The sequence below is a fragment of the Corvus kubaryi genome, unplaced genomic scaffold (assembly GCF_017639235.1).
Source record: "Corvus kubaryi isolate FWS band 111438036 unplaced genomic scaffold, C.kubaryi_AGA036_p1.0 114, whole genome shotgun sequence".
Taxonomy (NCBI): domain Eukaryota; kingdom Metazoa; phylum Chordata; class Aves; order Passeriformes; family Corvidae; genus Corvus; species Corvus kubaryi.
The window spans coordinates 391783-405914 of NW_024580653.1; the positions used below are offsets into that span (position 1 = coordinate 391783).

At 55.4% G+C, this 14132-nt stretch overlaps 1 protein-coding gene across 1 annotated transcript; it reads left to right on the forward strand.

The window, feature by feature from the left end:
* The first annotated feature begins 3116 nt into the window (after positions 1-3116).
* Positions 3117-13263, forward strand: RRM1 (ribonucleotide reductase catalytic subunit M1). The gene is made up of 13 exons (XM_042013916.1): positions 3117-3214; positions 4135-4223; positions 5762-5939; positions 6399-6499; positions 7089-7148; positions 7905-7944; positions 9089-9251; positions 10033-10174; positions 10768-10851; positions 11129-11290; positions 11818-11897; positions 12360-12561; positions 13087-13263. The coding sequence occupies exons 1-13, from the start codon at positions 3196-3198 to the stop codon at positions 13261-13263; spliced, it is 1497 nt and encodes a 498-aa protein (XP_041869850.1). The 5' UTR covers positions 3117-3195.
* The last annotated feature ends 869 nt before the right edge of the window (positions 13264-14132 follow it).

Sequence of the window (14132 nt, forward strand, 5' to 3'; positions counted from 1 at the left end):
GCTGCTGGCTGCTGGCCTCTTCTTCCAGCCCTTCCCAGGCTTCCAGCACAGTGGGATCAGGGCACTGGGGGCCTGCTGGGGATGTGCTCCCGGCCAGGTCAGTGGGGACAGAGGGACACCCCAGCTCCCCCCTGCACCAGGGCCCTGCGATTCCTGAGCCGTGAGCAGAGTCCTCTCCCATGGGAATTGGATCACAGCTCCACAGGCACAGTGGGCACCAGGCCAGCCCACAGCCATGGAAAATAGAAAATGGAGCTTTACTGGCAGCAGCTGGAGCTGGCCTCAAGCTGATCTGGGAGGCACCGGTGGGATCCACCCCGGGGTCATCCTGTCATTGCCATTGCCATGGGGACACTGCTGGCAGCTGGGACAGGGACACACACAGCCACCCCCAAACTGCTTCAAGAGATGTGACAACTCCATGGGCAGCGGGTCCTGCTCACAGAGCCCCCCAGAAACACCTCTGGGGTGGAGGACGTTTCCAGGAATAAGAATGAAATACGCACTGGGGTCGGTGATCGGCACCTGCCGGGACGGGGGATGGTGATGGCACAAGGGGAGCCAGCAGCCATCCCCTGGGACGTGCCCCCGGCAGATCCCGGTGTTCCCTCCAGCACTGACATCTCCACCTTCACACACCTTGTCCCACCAACAGCCCTCTCGGAGGAGATCTGCTCCCTGCAGCCTCAACCTGGCCACATTTGCTCTGGAAAAGCCCATTTTCCCGGGGAGAAATCGGCACTTCCCAAGCCCGGCCTCTCCGGGTGCAACCCCAGCCCTCGCGGTTCCTTCAAACCCCACATCCCCTGGGGCTGGCTCCTCCTTAGCCTGGCGCTCGTTAGCGCTCATTAACACTCATTAGGGCCGGCTGCCTCCACGTGTGCATCCAGGGAATCTCCAGCCGGCTCTGGCAGCGCGGCAGGGCTCAGGACACCTGCTCTGTCCCCGGCTCTCCTGCCAGCTGTGGACAGGGATAACATCTCCATTTCCCTGGGCGTGCAGAGGCTGCTCTCCAGCACCGCTGGCCGGAGGTGAAGCCTTGCAGGGCCTCAGGAGTTGGTGAAATGGCTCCGTTTCCTGCCCAGGGCCCCTCTCCGCAGCGCTGGTGCCGTGCTTGGGCCGGACCCCGTGGAAGCTGTGCCGGGGCAGCGCCGTGGTTTTCCTCTGCACCCTCGGCCTCACAAATGAAAGCACTGCTCTGCCTGCTGCTCTGCCTGCTCCTGGTTTCAGAAAAGGGTGAGTAAAAGTCAGAGGAGAAGAACTTAGGGGCAAACATCTGTGAGTGCAGCTCAGGCTCCAAACAGACTAAAATGCCATTTGGGATTATTTTCCTTCTGCAGGACCTTTTCCGATGAAACAGAGACACCACCCCAACTTTATTCCCATTTCCTGATCAATCCCAAACATTCCCCGTGAACCATCTTTGAGGGGAGGGCTCTCTGGGCTCTCTCTGAGCAGCACCAGGCTCACCCGGTGCTTTGGGCACCTTCCCAACCAACCTGGGGGCCGAGGAACCCGCAGTGGCATTTTGGCTTGGAATCTGAACGGAACCAGCGCCCTCACCTGGGAAGGGACAGTGCCCCATCCACAAGCAATAAGAACCTGAATTTCCAGCCCCTTTGAGCCCTGGGTTCTCTCTCTGAGCCTCTCAGGATCAGCCTCAGCCCAAGGGTAATTTGCACGTTGATGGTTAATTGTTCTCTCGTGGAGCAAACCCCAACAGTTCCGGTGTGGTGCTGCATTTGGCTCCGCTTCCTGTTCCCCCCAAAGTGGGAGCAGCTCAGCCCGACCCTGCGGGCAGGCAAGATCCGGGGAAAGAGGCGCCTCACAGGCTGCAAACCATAAACAGGAGATGTTCTCCAGCGAGTTTGGGCTCCCAAGTGCCACAGCTCCTGGTTCCTGAGCCATTCAGACTGGGATTGGAGAGGAACTGATGGTGTTCAGGGTTGGACTGTGCACAGGAACCTCAGCAGTGCTTTGGTGCTGCTGCCTCTGAGCCCTCACAGGACTTGCAGAACCATGGAATGGTTTGGGTTGGAGACCTTAAGGATTATCTTGTTCCACCCCTGCCATGGGCAGGGACACCTCCCACTGTCCCAGGCTGCTCCAAGCCCCAATATCCAGCCTGGCCTTGGGCACTGCCAGGGATGCAGGGGCAGCCCCAGCTGCTCTGGGCACCCTGTGCCAGGGCCTGCCCACCCTGCCAGGGAACAATTCCTGCCCAATCTCCCATCCAGCCCTGCCCTCTGGCACTGGGAAGCCATTCCCTGGCTCCTGGCCCTCCATGCCTTGTCCCCAGTCCCTCTCCAGCTCTCCTGGAGCCCCTTTAGGCCCTGCAAGGGGCTCTGAGCTCTCCCTGGATCCTTCTCTTCCCCAGGTGAGCACCCCCAGCTCTCCCAGCCTGGCTCCAGAGGGGCTCCAGCCCTGGAGCAGCTCCGGGGCCTCCTCTGGGCTCTCTCCAGCAGCTCCACATCCTCCCGATGTTGGTGTCTCAGGGCTGGAGGCTCTGCAGCTGCAGCTTTGCTGCTTTTGACCTTGGGAGAGAACTTTGTGTCATTTCAGCTCTTTCCCTGCTGCTCCTCTCGCCCTGGGCCAGAGACCGATGGCACTGCGGCCATTCCACAGCGGAGCCTCAGATTGTTCCTGTCCAGTTGTTCCTTGGACACCTCCAGGGACGGGGACTCCACCACCTCCCTGGGCAGTGGGATCCAAAGTTTAATCGCACATTCCACGCCTGACCCTTGATTTAGGGTAATTAGAATTAACATAGTTATTGTTTTGGCGTTTTAGTACGGGGTATTTTGTCCCTTCGCGGGCTCTGTCTTTGGCGCCCTCGGCCCTGTCCTGTCCCTCCGTCTCCTCCCCTATAAGGGGGAGCAGCGCTGGCGCCGCCATCTTTGAAGCGGGCGGGATTCTCCGTGTTCCCCGGCGGGGCGGCGATTCCCGGGGAGAAAGCGGGGGAAATACCGGGATGAGGGACGGGATTAGTGTCCGCCAGCGGCGACAGGCAGCGCCGGGAGCGTGGCGGTGCGGGAAGGGGGCGAAGCAGGGGGCCGTGCCCGGAGGCAAGATGGCGGCGGCGGCCGCCTCAGAGGGGCGGGGCGCGCGCGGCGGGCGCGGGAAGCGGCGGGCGCGGAGCTGCCCAGAGGGAGCGGGAGGCGCCGAGAGGGACCCGCCGCCGCCGCCGCCGCCGCCATGCACGTCGTGAAGCGGGGTGAGCGCTCCCCCCGCCCCGGGGGCGCCCCGCTGCTCTGGGGGGGGTCCCCCTGCTCCTCGGGGTGTCCTTCACGGTACCGAGTGTCGGGGATGGGGGGCACTGTCCTGTCCAGGGCACCCAGTGTGTGGGCATGGGACCCCTCGGCTTTGGGGGTCCCTCGTGGCACCTGGAGGGGAATCCCTCCCCCATTCTGGGGTTTCCTCGTGGCACATGGAAGGATGGGGTTGCCTCTGCTTTGGGGGTCCCTTGCATGGCACCCAAGGTAAGCAGATGGGAATCGCCCCATTTTGGAAGGGTCCCTCATGGCACGTGAGGGATGGGACCTCTTCAGCTTTGGGATTCCCTTATGGCACATGGGGTGAGGGGATGAGACGCCCTTTTGCTTTGGGGGTTCCCCTCATGGCACCCATAGAGAGCAGATAGGGTCCCCCCCTCTTTTTAGCAGAGTGGGAGGATGGATGGGATCGCCTCAGCTCCGAAGGTCCCTCGTGGTACCTGGTGCAAGGAGATGGGCTCCCCTCGGCTTTGGGGGGAGCCCAGAGTGAGAGAGCTCCCCCCAGGACACCAAGAGTGAGGGACGAGACTCCTCAGTTTGTTTTGGGTCCCATGGCAGGAGCTTTGGGCTTGGTCCCCACCCCTTTGGTCCCAGGGGTGCTGGGCCAGGGGAGGGGTCCCCAGGCTGAGGTGGGGGGTGACCCTCAGCTGGGTCCCCACCCCGGGGAATTGGGTTTGTGCAGTTTTAGGTGGGAGTTCTTGGGGTGAGGGGGAGCCTCCCCTTTCCTTGTACCCCACCCGAGCAGGCTGTCCCTGGTGATTCCCATGCCGAATTCCCCCACGGGATGGGCTGGGACGGAGCATTCTGTGCTGAACTGGTCCTTACTGGTGTGGCACTGGTGTGCCGTGGGCTCTGTCCCCAGATGGGCGCCAGGAGCGGGTCATGTTTGACAAGATCACGTCGCGCATCCAGAAGCTCTGCTACGGCCTCAACGCCGACTTCGTGGATCCCGTGAGTCCCACTCCTCCTCCTTCCCACCCTGACCCCAGCTTCTCCTGGGCAAAAGCCAGGTGGAAGCCTGGGCAGGCATTCCTGGGGTGCCCTGTGTTGGATTCGAGGATCCCTGTGGGTCCCTTCCCTCTCGGGATATTCTGTAGTTCCATGAACTCTTGGCAAATGCATCCAGAATGTGTTTGTTCCAGGTGTTTGTGTTCTGAGGGGTTTTGCTTCCCAGGTGCAGAGACTGGGGAGGAGAAAATCCCCTTTCCCCTCAAACCTTGGGGAAGCTGTTGAGCCCCTGGTACTTAAAAAAAAGGGTTTTGTTGCTCCAGTTCCCATATTTTGGATTTGGCAGGTTGCTGCCAGTGTCAGTCTGCAAAGCTGGAGCAATGCCATATGGAAGTAGCTCTGGATCCCCTCCTGGTCAAACACCAGGACAGAACTCCCTGTCATTGCAACACCCCTGCTTGGTTTTCTGCCCTGTGCAGGATTTGGGGTGGGCATTGCTCCCACTCATGGAAGCTTCTCCTTCCAAAGCCTGTGCCCAGGATGACTCCCCCTTGGATCCACTGATGTCTGTGAGATTTTTATGCATGTCTCAGACCCAGTCTGGCCATGTGGAGTCACCAGTTGAGGCTCTTCCCATCTCCCAAGTTCTCATGATCCATTCTCCTGTCTGAAATTCCACCCATCAAACAGCTGCCATTGGTCCTGTGCCCAAAAGTCTCTGGGATGGAGAGCAGGAGGAGGACACTGGTGACTTGGTGGCCACAGCACAAAGTGTCCTGACTTGCCCTCAGTGACTGGAAGTTGATGCTGAGGACAGAAATGAAATTCCGAGTCCTCCTGCCTCCTCGTGCCTCTGAATTCTTATTTATTCTGCAGTCGTGTGTGACCTCTCTTCCTGGAGCTCAGTTTCTCCTTTGGGACTTGGATCTGCTGGTGCCAGAGGCTTCCCAGGCCAACAGTAACCCTCCCAGACTTTGTGATAATGTTCCCAGTGAGGCTGTAAATCTCATGAGTTGTGCAAAAGTAACAACAGTTCACAAAGGTTCAGTAGAGATCGGTGTGGCCAGAAAAATCCTGGCCTGGTCAATCCTATTGCCTGGAAACCGTCCTTACACAGAATCCTAGAAGGATTTGGGATAGAAGAAGCTTTCAAGCCCACCCAGTGCCAGCCCTGCCATGGGCAGGGACACCTCCCACTGTCCCAGGCTGCTCCAAGCCCCAATGTCCAGCCTGGCCTTGGGCACTGCCAGGGATCCAGGGGCAGCCCCAGCTGCTCTGGGCACCCTGTGCCAGAGCCTGCCCACCCTGCCAGGGAAGGATTCCTGCCCAATCTCCCATCCAGCCCTGCCCTCTGGCACTGGGAAGCCATTCCCTGGGTCCTGGCCCCCCATGCCTTGTCCCCAGTCCCTCTCCAGGTGAGCATTCCCAGCTCTCCCAGTTTGCTTTCTGCTTCCCACACGGCAGGCTGTGCTGCAGGCGCTGAGATCCATCTGAACCAGGGGGATTGGCGGTCCCTGAGCTGGGGCATTTCCCTCTTGCAGGCACAGATCACCATGAAGGTGATTCAGGGGCTGTACAGCGGGGTCACCACGGTGGAGCTGGACACTCTGGCCGCAGAGACCGCGGCCACGCTGACCACCAAGCACCCTGACTACGCCATCCTGGCCGCCCGCATCGCCGTGTCCAACCTGCACAAGGAGACCAAGAAAGTCTTCAGTGGTGGGTGAACGTCTCCAGCGGCTGGGGGAGAGACAGAGTGGGAGGCTTGGAGCACAGAAATATGGAAATCTCCCAAGTGGGAGTTCCTGAGGACCCAGACTGGCTGAAAATGCCATGGAGATGAAACCCACGAGTTTCCCAAGGCAAATGGAATTGCCTGGTTTGTGAAAAGCAGCTGTAGAAATGGAATGGTGAAAAATGTCATAGATTGAGATCAGGTTGTACCCACTTAACTCCCCATTTGTTGCTTCTTACACTGGGGTTTAACAGAATTTATAAGAGAAGTGCATCGTTAACGTTCACAGTGCTGAGCAGTAGAAGAGCAGTTGTGTGTTTGAGGGGCTGGAGGGGGTTGTGTCCGAGGACAGGCATTCCTGCCTCTTCTATCCCTGAATCCCAGTGCCAGGTGCTGCAGGTACAGGCCTGGACATGCCCTGTTCATGTCCCTTTTCCTTGCAGATGTGATGGAGGATCTCTACACCTACATCAACCCTCACAACGGGAAGCACTCCCCAATGATCTCCAAAGAAACTCTCGACATAGTTTTGGCCAACAAAGATGTAAGTAGCGGGTTTGTTTCACTTCTGAATGATTGCACTCAATTTTGAATACTTAAATAATTCGCTTTTCATATTTTTTAAGCAAGCCATGTTTGTTTTAGGGCAAAAAGCCAACACAGAAACCGGTGCAGGGTATGAGCGGAACGTGTAAGAGGGGATGGAGGCATTTTCTTCCTGTGAGGATGTTTTTGTAGTAAAATTTGTTTTCTTGGATGTTCCCATTGCCACAATCAGCACAAGTAATTTATTTGAGAAAAAGTACCTTGTGCTGTAGCAAAAGTGAGGCAGCACAAGGAGGGAGAGAAGAGATTTGGGTTCATTCCAGGTCTGCATTCCTACTGGGAAGTTCCATTTGTCCTTTGGTTCTGTGTTTCGTTTCTCATTGTCCAATTAGATTTCAGAACATTCAGCCAAAAACTGAGTGAAAAAAGGTTGTTGCAGCTGTGCTTTTGTTGTTTTGAGGGAAGTGCTGTTGGTGCTTCATTCCTGTGCTCTGTGCCCCTTACACACCAGAGCTTTGGGGCCAGGAGTGCCGGCAGGGATAACATTGTTACACCTTGTAAAGGTCAGTTTTGTTTTTTCCTGCCAGCGCCTCAACTCTGCCATCATCTATGACAGAGACTTCTCCTACAACTACTTTGGCTTCAAGGTAAAGAGCACATTGTCCTGGGTCTGTTGGGAAGGGTGGGAATGCTCGTGGAATCGTCTGGATTGGGGCAAAGGGGGGCACGGGAGGAGGTGGGACATCAGTGGGGCTGTGAAGGTGAGGGGGACTGGCACAGAGCAGCTGCCCAGTGGGATAAATCGTGGAGTTTTCTTGCAGTTGGAATATTTTAGCTGTTGGGCAGTCACAGCAGATCACACTGAATGTTGTCAAATGCCTTCCTAAAGGAAATAATCTAATCCTTAATAAGGCAAAGAAGGGATTTCTGCTTTTCCCACTGTTTAGTGGAGCAGTTCTCTCAGTGTGTCATGCCACACATTTATCCTCTCCCCTGCTGCTGGAGCCTCTCCCCACACCACCCCAGGGGCTGCTCTGCTGCCCTCACACCAGCTCAGCTGTGCTGCTTTGTTTTGGGCCTGACTTGAGTTTAGGGCTCTCGGGAGGGCTCCACTATTCCATAGCTCCAGGGACTCCAGAGAGCTCTTGTGGGTTCAGGGCGGTGTGGAACCTCCTGCCCATGCTCCACACTCTATAATCCAAAGCACTGTTGGAATCTTCCAGTGGACTTGTGTATTTTCAGTTGTTAATCACCTAATTAAGCTAATAAAGAGAGGAGGAGCAGAGTGCAGGGGTGGTGAAGCCTGGGATGAGGGGTGTGAAGATGACTGAGTTTGGAGTTAACAGGGTTTTTTAGAAAATCCAAATCTGCCTGTCTGCTAAAATCCATCCTCTCTTTTAAAGACTCTGGAACGCTCCTACTTGCTGAAAATCAACTCCAAAGGTAAGAGCTGTTCCTAGTGCTGAGCGCTTCTTAAGAAATTTGAGTTAATTTAAATTAAATTGAAGCTAAGTTTAGGTACTGTGCTGTCACTGCAGGCCCTTGGCTTGGAAATCCTGGGACACCAGCAGGGTCAGAGATTAATTATAATATCATAAAGCTGAAACATGATTGGATTCTTGACTGGACATTTGATTGGATTTAACTGTTAGTACAGGTGGGGCTTTTTCCCTCCTCCATGAGAGCCGTTGAGCATTGGAGCAGGTTGTTCCTTGCATTTTTCAAAGCCTGATGGGATAAAGTCCTGAATAAACAGGCCTGGTGCTCTTCGAGCAGGAGCTGGGCTGGAGAACTCAAGTTCCTTCCAACCCGAATCACTGTGTGATTCCCTGAAAACTCTGGCTCTCCAGTGTCCCACTGCACAGTGTTTGGAGCTTGTTGCCGTGACCTCTGTGTCTGTCTGTGACTGTCACATGGAGTCTTCTTTCTCCCTGGCTCTCTGGGTTTAGTTGGTGGGTGAGAAGCTGGACATGCCCCAGCCACATGCCATGGCATCCCAAAATCCCTGTGCTGATCCCCAGTGTGGATAGCAGGAAAAGGGGGATTCTGCCCCACTCAGGTGAGACCCCACCTGCAGAGCTGCCCCAGCCCTGGGGCCCAGCACAGGGAGGACGTGGAGCTGCTGGAAAGAGGCCAGAGGAGGCACCAGGATGAGCAGAGGGATGGAGCAGCTCTGCTGGGAGGAAAGGCTGCCAGAGCTGGGATTGTTCAGCCTGGAGAGGAGAAGCTTTGGGGTGAGCTCAGTGTGGCCTTGCAGGGCCTGAAGGAGCTGCAGGAAAGCTGGAGAGAGACAATTCCCAAGGGCTGGAGGGCCAGGAGCCAGGGAATGGCTTCCCAGTGCCAGAGGGCAGGGCTGGATGGGAGATTGGGCAGGAATTGTTCCCTGGGAGGGTGGGCAGGCCCTGGCACAGGGTGCCCAGAGCAGCTGGGGCTGCCCCTGGATCCCTGGCAGTGCCCAAGGCCAGGCTGGACATTGGGGCTTGGAGCAGCCTGGGCCAGTGGGAGGTGTCCCTGCCATGGCACTGGATGGGCTGTAAGCTCCTTCCCACCCCAACCCATGGAATTCCCTGATTCCGTTCCACTGCAGTTGCCGAGCGTCCCCAGCACATGCTGATGAGGGTGTCTGTGGGCATCCACAAGGCCAACATCGACGCCGCCATTGAGACCTACAACCTGCTCTCGGAGCGCTGGTTCACCCACGCCTCGCCCACGCTCTTCAACGCGGGCACCAACCGCCCCCAGCTCTCCAGGTGCTCTCCCTCTCCTTAATGCATTCCTGGGCACAGGGAAAGGCTTAGGAATCACATCTGCTCGAGTGAGACACTTGCACAGCCTCTGAAATTAGCAGCTGAATTTCTGTGCGTGTTTTTATGAAGTTCTGAGCAGCTGCTGTCAAGTTTTAGCTGTCTTTGGGGAAAAATACCCATGTTTCTGTAAACTCTAGAGCTAATGGAAACCTTTCCATGGCTGTATTATATTGGAAAGTTCCTGATGTGCATGGTCTGCTGCAGGTTACCAAATGAATCCTGGTAATTCTTTTCTAAAAGCAGCAAGCATAACAGATAGACTTCTGAGATCATATATATCAGAGGGAGGATTATATTTTAGAAAGGTTTGTATCAATGTATTGGGAAAGGTTCTTCCCCCAGAGGCTGCTGGGCACTGCCCAGGCTCCCCAGGGAATGGGCACGGCCCCGAGGCTGCCAGAGCTCCAGGAGCGTTTGGGCAGCGCTGCCAGGGATGCCCAGGCTGGGATTGTGCAGGACCAGAAACTGGACTCTGATCCTTGTAGGTCCCTTCCAACTCAAAGTATTCCATGATCCTATGATTAAACATGTTTGGTAGCAGAGGTATCAGCAGTACAAGTATTGCTCTTGCTGTTTTCTGAAGCTGTCCTTTATTCCACACCTGTGGGGTTGCTTTGTGGAGCACATTAAAGGTCCCATGTTTGCCCTGGTTGTTGCAGCCTGGTGAAACACTTGCGACTTTTCCTTCCCATCTTTGTCCACTGACACCATTTGTTTCCTTCAGCTGCTTCCTGCTGTGCATGAAGGACGACAGCATCGAGGGCATCTACGACACCCTGAAGCAGTGTGCCCTCATCTCCAAGTCTGCTGGGGGCATTGGCCTTGCTGTGAGCTGCATCCGCGCCACGGGCAGCTACATTGCTGGGGTGAGTGTCCAGCACAGGGCCACTCCTGCTGCTCCCAGGAAATGCCTTCCCTCTGGCTGCCAAAGCAGTGCTGCTCCTCACTCAGCTCACACAGCAGTGAGCCTCCCTCTGTAGTCCCTTGACCAAAGGCAGGAAGGTTGGTTTTCCTTGGTGTTTGGCTTCCTGATAGAAATCCTTCCAGAAAGAGCATCTTACTCCACTGTTTGGTCAGGCAATTCCAATGTTTATCTATTGGCACCCTAGCAATATGCCCAGAGACTCGTGCATTAGCCCTTTGCCTGTCTGTGTCTCTAGCTGCCCCAGACTGTCTGTGGATGTGTGTTTGGGGTTTCTTGTCACAGTGTGTGCAGACCCTGCAAGCCTTTAGGTGACATAATGTAGGGGCAAGAAGTTAGAAGGGACATTTTATTAGCTCTGTGACACGTAGCTGATAAATACATTTTTGTCAGAAAAAGCGTGGGGATGGGAGTGGAAATAATTGACGTTGATCAGTATAAGAGCTCTGCAGAGCAATGAAAGACCCACAGGAAATGCAGGCCAGCCCCTGCAGGGAGTTGCTTTTCAGTGCTGATGGTTGTCCTGTGCCTCTGCAGACAAACGGGAATTCCAACGGGCTCGTTCCCATGCTGAGGGTCTACAACAACACCGCCCGTTACGTGGATCAAGGTGGAAACAAGGTACCTCTCAGGAGGGTTCAGAAGGGAGCCTCGGGTAATGGGAGAGCTTCCACACTGGGAAGGGTTGTCCCATGAACATCAGGGAGCTGATGGAGTGGTTGTGGGTGACACATAATCAGAAAAGAGCATTTTTCCCCTTGTGTTGGTGTCTGGTGTTCCCCTGGTGTTGCCCCCCAGTTCCCAGCTAGTTTGGGGTGTTGTGTGCGCTCAGGAGCAGGACAGGAGGTTTCTTTCCAAGGACGGTTTGTTCTGATCCAGGTTGTGTTCCATGTCCCAGAGACCTGGGGCTTTTGCCATCTACCTGGAGCCATGGCACCTGGACATCTTTGAGTTCCTGGACTTGAAGAAGAACACTGGGAAAGAAGAGCAGCGAGCCAGGGACCTGTTCTTTGCCCTCTGGATCCCTGATCTCTTCATGAAGCGAGTGGAAACCAACCAGGTGAGAACTTGGCTGGCACAGAAAAGGTCTGGTAGTGGAGGAGCAGGTGAGCAGCCCTGGAAGGACCTCAGGAAGGGCTGCAGAGCTGCTTTGCTCCTTGTTCCTTCCAGGACCTTCCTGGAAGAGCTTCTGCACCTTGTTTGGGAACTTGGCTGTGCAGGCAGAGAATGGAGCTGGACAACTCCAGTGGGATACTTTGCTTAATCTTACAGCCAATGACATGTTCTTGGACCGTTGGGCTGTTTTGACTCTGGGGTTTCCTTAAAGCATCAACATTTCCTCAGTACACTGTTCTTCCTATGCCTGCTTGTATTTCACAGGATCCCAGACTGGTTTGGCTTGGGAGGGACCTTAAAGCCCATCCAGTGCCACCCCTGCCATGGGCAGGGACACCTCCCACTGTCCCAGGCTGCTCCAAGCCCCAATGTCCAGCCTGGCCTTGGACACTGCCAGGGATCCAGGGGCAGCCACAGCTTTAATTAACAGAGTGCCTGAAGATTTCCTCTGAATATTTTTCCTCCTTACAGGACTGGTCCTTAATGTGCCCAAATGAGTGTCCTGGCCTTGATGATGTCTGGGGAGAGGAATTTGAGAAGCTCTATGAGAGGTAGGAAGAGTGAGCAGACCTGTAAGTGGTGCCATCCTCTCCCAGAGCTGCCTGCCGGATCTGGGGCTGTGGCACAGGTTTGGAGGGGGCTCAGAAGTGGCCACTGGGCTCATTGTCAGATTGATAAATATGTGAGGATGGGGATGTGTCCTTCACACTGTGACCTGTCAGGGTGGAGCTGTGTGTGAGTGACCATTTCAGCCTGTTAGAGGGACATCCTGGAGCGATCCCCACTCAAAGCACTCCGTGGCTTTGTGTGGAATTGCTGTGTGACTGCTGTAGTGACAGATTTGTTTCCCTTCAACAAGGACAGTGCTGCTGCCCTGCTGTGAGGGCTCCCCGTGCTAGTTCAGAGCTCAGCAGTGAGGAGGCCCTTGGCTGCCCCAGACCCCGAGGAGTTCAAAGGACTCTTTCCCTGGTTTGGGGGGCTCTGGGGCTGACAGGGCTCCGTGTGTGTTGCAGTTACGAGCGGCAGGGCCGCGTGCGCAGGGTGGTGAAGGCCCAGCAGCTCTGGTACGCCATCATCGAGTCCCAGACTGAGACTGGCACCCCCTACATGCTCTACAAGGACTCCTGCAACAGGAAGAGCAACCAGCAGAACCTGGGCACCATCAAGTGCAGCAACCTGTGCACCGAGATCGTGGAATACACCAGCAAGGAGGAGGTGGGTGCAGAACAGGAGCTGGGAGCGTTGGGGAAAGCTGGGGCTGCTCCTGTGGCAGCTCTCTGGGATGTGTCTGACTGTTGCTTGGGGAAGGGAGCAGGCAGCAGAGAAAGTTCTGACCTGAGTACTCACAGCTCTTCCACTGACTGTGGGTTCCTTTCCCGCTCCTGTGGAGGATTTGGGATGACACAAGACAGCCTTCAAAGGGAAAGTGACAAGGAACAAGATGGGTTTGAAAGTTCCTTCCAACCCAGACCCTTCTGGGATTCTGCGTAAGGCTGGTTTCCAGGCAGTAGAACTGATCAGGGCAGGATTTTTCTAGTCATACCAATTTCTACTGAACTTTCCTGAATTGTTGTTACCTTTTGCACAACTTCTGAGGTGCCAGAGGATCAAGGGGTGCACTTTCCCAGCCTGGCAGGTTCCCTGGTGGGTTGCTTCTGTGCAGTCTGGACAGGGAGCTGCTGTGGAGCTGAGCTGTGTGTTCTTGGCCCATTCCCAATGGTTCCCTGTCTCTGCCCACAGGTGGCTGTGTGTAACCTGGCCTCCATCGCCCTAAACATGTACGTGACCCCTGAGCACACCTACGACTTCAAGAAGCTGGCTGAGGTCACCAAGGTCATAGTCCGAAACCTCAACAAAATCATTGATATCAACTACTACCCTGTGCCAGAGGTGAGTGCTGGGCTGGGGCAGGGCTGAATCCTGCCCAGAGCAATCCCAGAGCAGTGTGGGACACAAGGAGTCACAGGGAAACTCCACAGATCTGTTGGGAGCTCTGTTAGCCACCTGTTCCCAGGTGGGACCTGTCAGTGCCTGCCTGAGCTTCAACCCAGAGCAGTTCCATAGTGAAGCAGTTGTAGGAAAAGCCTCCCACTCTGGTTCTGCCATTGGAATTTTTTCATGTGTGAGAATTTCCATAAAGCACAGACCAGCACTAGGAACAGAGTGGGAAGTGGAACAGAGAGAAGGATCCTGGAAAGATCCTGAGAGGGTGTAACTCATTTTGGTTGGTTTTACAGCTCCCTGGCAGGAGGGGGCAGCCAGGTGGGGGTCAAGCTCTGCTCCCAGAGAACAAGGGACAGGACAAGAAGAAATGGCCTCAACCTGTGCCAGGGGAGGTTTAAGTTGAACATTAGAAAAAATTTCATAATGGAAAATGGCACAGGCTGCCCAGGGCAGTGTGAAGTCCTCATCCCTAGGAGGGGTTTAATATCCATGTGGATGTGGCACCTGGGGACGTGGTCAGTGGTGGCCTTGGCACTGCTGGGGAACAGTTGGACTTGGTGGGCTCAGAGGGATTTCCCAACCTCAGTGGTTCTGTGACTCTGCGATTCTGCTCTGTTAAATGTCTTCATTTATCAGAATGTGCTGAGTGTTCACTGCTAAATCCTGGCTGGGTTAAACAATCGCAATGTATGCTGAGTTCTAAGAAACTCAGTCTGGGTCTCAGCAAACAGCAGACAGGGGGGCCCTGGGCAGGATGGAAGGTGTGTTGATGCAGAGCTCATGGCACGTTGCAGCAGGAGGTTCTGCTCCCAGAGGCCCATCCCAGCCTGGTTTCCCCCGAA

What these genes read in the sequence shown, in the direction of transcription:
- RRM1 (XM_042013916.1), top strand. An exon ending in AACCGCCCCCAGCTCTCCAG is followed by an intron (nt 9,252 to 10,032) that starts GTGCTCTCCCTC and finishes TGTTTCCTTCAG; the next exon opens with CTGCTTCCTGCTGTGCATGA. An exon ending in AATACACCAGCAAGGAGGAG is followed by an intron (nt 12,562 to 13,086) that starts GTGGGTGCAGAA and finishes CTCTGCCCACAG; the next exon opens with GTGGCTGTGTGTAACCTGGC.